Genomic DNA, 7,159 nt, shown 5'->3' with positions numbered 1-7,159 from the left:
CCTGCGGAGTTCGCACGAGGCCTGCCCGGGGAGCTGCCCTGGGTGAACTGCCCCCCGGGCACGCTTCAGGGAGGGATCTGTGTTTCTCTCCAGGCCAGGGGCAGAGATCCGCCCCACGACCAGCTCCGATTTCACCCCAACGCTAAGGGGACGGACAGGTTCTTTTAGGGATCCTTGGCGGGATGATGATGATGGCACTAAGCCGTCGTCACAATTAAAGCTTTATTTTCTTAACAGGATATTATGTTCAGTATAGCACAGAATTTATGATTAGAATGGCACAGGATTTCTACGAGCGGAATCAGTGTAGCACAATAAGCAGTGTAACACAGAATTTATAATACAACTTAACTTAGGATTTCTAGACCCTAATTTAACTTATAATTTCTAATCGCCTAGCTCCTAACTTAACTTACAATTTCTAATCGCCTGGACCCTCTGCAGATCGGGTCAGATCTCAATACATGCTTTGCTGTATCAATATAACAATCATAATCTAGACTCGGAAATCATATAAAAGAATATGAGTCACTCACTCAATACTCGGAGGAAGCAGACGACGGCGGAGGCGTCCCTGGTCACGGCTCTCATTGTCCGGCAGCAGTTCCAGTCCACGTTCCCCACTTAGGACTTGTAACTGCTTGGTTTTATAGACAGTGCTCTGGGTGCTGTTACACTCCCCTGTTCTGTGACGGGGTCATGAACAGCACCGGGCTGGCCGGGTCCCTGGGACCTTCAAGGCTGGCAAGGAAGGGAATAATCGGCCTGGCAAGGCCGATAGGTAGGGGAAGAAGAAATCTGTTTGGTTTGTCTACTTGGTTCACAGGACCTTCAGGGCCTGATAATGAGGGAGAGGGAACGAATACGTGACCCGCTCGGGCACAGAGAATGGCTGCTTGCCTTATAAAATGGCGTTAGTTATACTAATCACATACCAGGGGTCGGGAGCAGGGGGTACCGGTCACACCCTCCTTCCTTTTTTTGCTAAGGAATGTTATAAACTAATCTCATGGGGGGGTTAATAAATAGGAAGAGCTGCCTGAATCAGGTACAGCTGTTTCCTCTGAAATGACAGATTAGCCTGTCCTCACAACACTTAGCAGTAATCCCTTCATGACAAGTCCTGTCTCCCTCCCAGCAAATGTCTTTATTTTGGACAATGCAGAACAACACATTGTCAGAACATAAGCCAGACTCTTAAAGCGTAGGCCGGCGATTCATGAGGTGTCAGAATGCCTGAAAGGGCTGAAACCTCGCAGCTCCGCTTGACATGTCAGTGGAAAGACTTCAGTTATTTTTTAAGCCATCCATAATGAGAACGTGTCTCAAATCCCTCCTAGGCATTTGGCTTTTCAAATATTTATTGGACTTGTCTTGACTACAGAAAAACAAAGGCACACACTTTGTCTCCCAGAGGTGCCCAGAACAAAAATAACTGGTTTAAAACAATGAGCAAATTCCTGGAATTGTTTTAGTTATCCCTTTTGATTTTCTAACAATATGCTCTGTTGTTTACTTGTAGATTGAGGCAGAAGTGCAGAGAAGAAAACAGTTAATTCATCAGTCAGTGGAACGCAAAGCCATCATCTCAAAGTGCTACAAACGAAAACACCCAGAAGTGTACATTCTGCAGGTAGACAGTATGTTTGGAATCTATTTTGCACCCGCGGAATTGCCTGACAGTTTACTTTTGCGGTAGGAAGCCCTCTTCTCGGGATTGCCCACAGTGCTAGAGCTGGACTGAAGTAAAACCAGAGAGCAGCATATGAAAACTGAATTAAAAACTTTCACAGCGCAGCATATTCTCCAGGCAAGATTCCGCCTGGCTTATAGCCAGATAAGGGTCATTCTGTATTGAAGCTGCACCAGCACCTGGTTCTGGTCTCAGAATACCATTAGTAATTTAGACTTAAAGCATCATTGCAGCAAACAGGGTCGGTGAGGTCTAACGAACAGCCACAGAAAGCAGCACTTATGGGCTTGACACACGGACAAGTTACTAGTGACTGTCATCTGAAGGGGGGCAACAGGCTGCTTGCATGTATACACCCCACCGCAAATGCAGGGTAGCCCTCGTTGTGGGCTACTCTGCTTTGAATTTCCTTGTGTTTGCCAGACCCAAGGCTTCCCGGCTGGGTAATCACCACAGATCAGCAGTAACACACAAACAAGTTCGCACAGATTTACTGCTCCGCGACCCTTTAGTAACAAGTTCTGCCGTTGTCTGTCGCGATCTGTGTGGGGAAGTGCTTACAGCAGAGTGTAGTCACGCTGTTGTGCTGAGGCCACAACAAGATGCTAAATCTGCTAGGAAAGACTTTGCACTTACCTGTTAGGAGTCCATTAGGCAAGCCAGGCTCTTTCCTATCACGCTAAGGATAAATCTGGCCAGTTATACTTAGAAACCCACGAGCTAGAGCAAGCAGCAATTTACCTAAACCACCAGGAAGAACACCAGTAACATTCTGCATTTCCTGCCACAGAAGTAACCCAGGTGTGACTATCAGCCTTGCTCCCTAGACTCTACATATGTTCCTGTGGCTGCCTGCAAGTCCATTTCCTTCTTGGGCTGTAAAAGACTGCGCAGGCTAATTGTGTTTCTGTGTATTTTTACCATCCTTCCCTTGACGCCAGGATTCATTCCTGGCCCCAGATTTTCTAGAAATCGTGAGATACTGCACATCGTCGGATGCTCATCTCCATGGCCTCCTGCGCTACATCGAGTCCTTCTCAGGTAAAGAAAACAACACATCAGCCACAAAGATCTCCCCGTGTGACCCTACAACTTCAGTGATGACAGCTGTTTTCAAGCCCTGTCTTTAATAGCTCAGATTTGATACACAGCTGAGAAAAACGATGTTACTTTCTGCCTGATGAGAGTCTCTGGAGAGGCAATACTGTGCAGCAGTTATGCTCTGGATGAGATCCTGTTGTCTGCTTTTCCAATCCCAGTCTGCTGATGTCTCATCAGAGGCTCTAGCTGCAGCAGGGCTGGGGTTTTGGTTGTACCACAACCTCACGGGGGAGCCTGCTGAAGGAACACTGTTAGCCGGGGGAGCTTGGTTTTCCCTCCCCAAGTGCTTTACTATTTCAGACAATCCCTGTTGGTTAATCTGAGCTGAAATAGTTCCAGTCTAGATTTCAGTCTTTTAAAAAGTGATCTGGGTTTTAAGCTTCCCTGGAGGCATCTGTGAAGCTCTCTCCCTATCAGAAATGCTGACACAATGTAGAGGGGAAGCTGCAAAGTTGCCTCCTTTTCTCAAGACAAAAAGACAGACCCAAATGTTGTGTATGTGCAGGGCTCCTGGATTTGTCCAAGGCACGATTTCCAGACACACAGCCTTTTCACGCTGTCTTTATCTCAGCTTCTATATCCTGGATACTGAGCTCCTCTTACACAGGGCTCTACCCTGAAAGGCAGCTCAGAAGGCCTGGTCTTCCCAGAAGGTTGGCACTGGACGAGTGAATCCCACATCCCCTAAGTGACCTTGAGCCTCCTTCTTCCAGGAGGCTGTATTCAGACTGCCTGCGATGAGCCGTTGATTTACCGCCCTCCCGCTAGACTCTCTCAAAACATTTCCTTGGTACCTACAGCAGGCATTTAGATCAGTGCCAGGTCTCCCGACTGGATGGGGAAGCCTGGAAACGAGGGGCCAACATGAAAAACAACAAATACATCCCAGAGCCGATCCCGGGGAATGGTTCCGGCCCTTTGAGCAGCCTGAGCATGTGGGTCCTGTGTTCTCACTGACACCAGCACAGTATAGCTAGACAGCACGACAGCCAAGAACACTCTCACCTGTTATTTTCCCCAGCAAACGGTGTCTCCCTTCTCTTGACAGATAAGAGGATCTATCGACTCCCAGTGTTCACAGAGGAATTCTGCCAAGCCTTTATGGATGAGCTGGAGAACTTTGAGCAGTCAGACATGCCTAAAGGCAGGCCCAACACTATGAATAACTATGGGGTAGGACTCATTAGCTCTTGTGCTTCTTTAGGGGGAGCGTTCATAAGCAGACTCCATTTACCTCCTTGTTTCACACCCCTTTCCCTTCCAAAATGCCTGTAATTTGAGCACAGAGCAGTTTGAGTACAGCCCCGTTGAAGTGAAAGGGTTGAGGGAATGTGTGTTACACAGACAAAAGGACAGGGGAGTGCAAGGAAAGGGGATGGGCGTTGGTATCTCAGAGCAAAGAGCACCTTGTATTTAAGCAATATACATTTACATCAAGGAGTCCGTTTTTAAAGAACACTTAACTTTTGATCTTACTTTGTCTTTTCGCCATCACTTTCCGCCTTGATCCTCCTTCTCTTGCCTGCAGCTGGAGCCTTTGCTCTAAAGTTCTTTGTCTGAGCAAGCAGCAGGGTTGGAAGAGAACAAGACAGCTCTGCAGCGGCTCTGATGAAGCAGCAGATACAGTCGGTCAGCTGTTCCCATCTCCTCTCTTTGAGACAGGTTTTGCTAAATGAGCTTGGGATGGATGAAACTTTCATCACACCCCTGCGTGAGAAATACCTGCAGCCCATAACGGCACTGCTTTATCCCGACTTGGGAGGCGCTTGTCTGGACAGCCATAAAGCATTTGTTGTCAAGTACTCGCTACGCGAAGATCTGGATTTGAGCTCTCACTATGACAATGCAGAAGTCACCTTAAACGTTTCACTGGGAAAAGACTTCACAGAAGGCAACTTGTACTTTGGGGATTTCAGCCAGGTACTGAGCATATTCCTAATCTGGACTCCGACTCTATTCCCCTCTACCCCCTCACCCCCCCCAGTGTCAAGGCATTAACAGTGTTCTAAAAAACAATTATTCACTTCTGACAGTCAAACTTGCTCTGTCCCTTCCCCATTTTTTAAAATCTCTTGGTTATACAGGAGCCTTTTCTGCTACAAGCATGTTACCAATATTCAGGCTTCAAAGAGAGGACAGAGACGGCTATCGTAGTAGAAACTGGAGTGAAACAAACCAGCCCATCTTTCCACAACTGAAACAGTCAGCAGGGAGGTGCTGAGAGAGAGAGAGAAGAAATTTATTTCAGATGAGAGTTAAACCTAAATCTGTAGCCCCTATTTCCAGGGGACTCCTGGCAAGAGAAGGGTAAAAGCTCCCATACACTGGTGAAACAGTTTTTTTGATTGAAACTCTGTCTTTAAATTCCCTCTGGACCTGGCACTGAGAGTGTCTTACTTGAAAACGGTTGTACTAAACTGCTGCCAAGCCACCACTGAAGTGGCTGCATTTCAGAGGTGCAGTGAGTCCTCTCCACGCTGCTCACTGGGTGCTGTAGGTGAAGAGGTGACAAGTAAAAGTTTCAACTGTTTGAGCATTGTTCTGCTAGGGACTTCCTGGTGTAATGCTGTATCCGCCTCCCTTTTGTTCCAGGATCCTACCCCCATGCCAAAGTACATAGAGATCGAACACGTGGGAGCCCAGGGGCTGTTACACCGAGGAGGGCAGATCCACGGGGCGCTTCCCATTGCCTCCGGAGAACGCTGGAACCTCATTATTTGGATGAGATCATCTGCCATCCGCAACCAGCTCTGCCCCATGTGCAACAAGAAACCGGAGCTGGTGGAAGCAGAGGGGTTTGGAGATGGGTTCACAGAAACCCTTGAAGATGATGCGCCCGAGACTGTGAATCTCTGTGCCTTGTGGTAGCAGACAGTAGGGCCTGATTTCTCCAGACCAAGTTGCCTAAAGCTCCTTTCTGACCTCTCAGGCTGCACTAACAGACTCTGTGATGGGTGCACGAGTCATGTGAGAAGTAGCTGTCGCCTTGGAAAGTGACGCAAAAGCAATCCTGCTGGGGTTAGGGAAGCCAGCTGCTTGGACAGCGGAAAGAGCTGGTACTCGGGCTCGCCAGGGCTCACGCTCGGGCTGGAGGGTGCTTGGAAGATGAGGAAAGCCTTAACGCTTTGATTCACTGCAAAGGCTCCGTAAATATTTTCAGGTGTGTGGGGAAAACACCCAAAGCTGCTTGGCCTTTGTGAAGGCCTCTGTGCCAACAGCAGCATCGCGGGTCCCGCTGTAAACGGAGAAGGACGGTACAATAAAGCCCTGCGCGTACCGCTGCTCTGCTATTGGCAGGAACTCCTGTCCGCTTCCCGGGAAAGAGCTTTTTGTTGCTGGGTGACCGTGAAGGATCTGCTCAAAAGTGAGGTGCAGGTGATTCACAGCAGGCTGCTGGGAACGGCATGGAATTGTCGTCACCGTTTACCTAACCCAGGCTCGGAAAAATCCATCAGGAACAATATAGGGAGAGCTGATCCCACAGGGTGGCTGAGAGGATCTCTGAAGGCCTCCACGAGCTCTTCTGAGCAGAAAGGCCCCTTTCAAAGACAGCGCGGATGTTATTAAACGGGCTTTAGAGACAAAGCTCTGGGAGCTACCTGCAACAGAGCAAAACTTTCCAGAGGAAGGCAAAAGCGTACATTTAGCTCCCTTCCTTTAGTTACGTGAGCAAGTGAAAACAGAAAATAACTGTCTCAACCTGGGTGCGGCAGGCAGGCCTGGGACTTCGTAATTGGGCACCGCGGTCCCCCGGCAGCCGATGCGTTAGGAGGGTCAGGCGCGTTCCCCGTCTGACGGCCGGCTGGCTGGAATCACGGACTCTCCCATCTAGAAAAGAAATTAAAGACGCCAAATGTCTTTTGGTTTGGTGGCTGCATTTGGCTCTGTGGGAAGTTAATTCAATAGACACGTACGCCACCGCGTTTATAAGGGGCTTTTTCATTCATTCATTCAACTGCAATAATTACAGCGTGTGGACTTTGCGTCATCAGTAATTGTGAAAGGCTGAACGTGAGCTGGTACAGCTTGCACAAAGGGTGCCGATTTCAGCCTGCCCAGCAGATCCGCTGTGCTTTTGGCGGGGGATGCCGGTAGCACGCGGCGCTCATTGGCTTTTCATTAGCAAAACCCAGTTCGGTGGCATCTCGGGAGGGGAGCGGGCCGTTGCGTTTGTGCACGGAGCCGAAGGGCTGGTATCAAGAAAACCAATCGTCAAGTCTTCGTTTCCCTCGGCAGCAAACGTCAGCGTTTCCTACCTGCGTCTGAGTTAGGCCCAAAAAATTGAGCTAAAGGGCGATACCAGCGCCGGCCCAGCGGCCCAGCCCTGGGGCTGGGCAGGCCCGCCGGACCCCGGAACCAAAGAGC

At 49.1% G+C, this 7,159-nt stretch overlaps 1 protein-coding gene across 1 annotated transcript; it reads left to right on the top strand.

Moving 5' to 3' along the window:
* The first annotated feature begins 699 nt into the window (after positions 1-699).
* Positions 700-6,082, top strand: OGFOD2 (2-oxoglutarate and iron-dependent oxygenase domain containing 2). The gene is made up of 6 exons (XM_009321213.1): positions 700-768; positions 1,523-1,633; positions 2,635-2,734; positions 3,843-3,967; positions 4,457-4,714; positions 5,387-6,082. The coding sequence occupies exons 1-6, from the start codon at positions 700-702 to the stop codon at positions 5,660-5,662; spliced, it is 939 nt and encodes a 312-aa protein (XP_009319488.1). The 3' UTR covers positions 5,663-6,082.
* The last annotated feature ends 1,077 nt before the right edge of the window (positions 6,083-7,159 follow it).

The sequence above is a fragment of the Pygoscelis adeliae genome, unplaced genomic scaffold, assembly GCF_000699105.1.
Source record: "Pygoscelis adeliae isolate BGI_AS28 unplaced genomic scaffold, ASM69910v1 Scaffold93, whole genome shotgun sequence".
NCBI lineage: Eukaryota > Metazoa > Chordata > Aves > Sphenisciformes > Spheniscidae > Pygoscelis > Pygoscelis adeliae.
The sequence above is the reverse complement of the archived record's forward strand: the minus strand, read 5'-3'. Positions and strand labels throughout refer to the sequence as shown.

Bases quoted from the DNA above. Each gene is read 5' to 3' on its own strand.
- OGFOD2 (XM_009321213.1), top strand. From the start codon at position 700: ATGAACAGCACCGGGCTGGCCGGGTCCCTGGGACCTTCAAGGCTGGCA. The intron at 1,634-2,634 runs GTAGACAGTATG...CCTTGACGCCAG, and splicing joins CAGAAGTGTACATTCTGCAG to GATTCATTCCTGGCCCCAGA. The intron at 2,735-3,842 runs GTAAAGAAAACA...TTCTCTTGACAG, and splicing joins CTACATCGAGTCCTTCTCAG to ATAAGAGGATCTATCGACTC.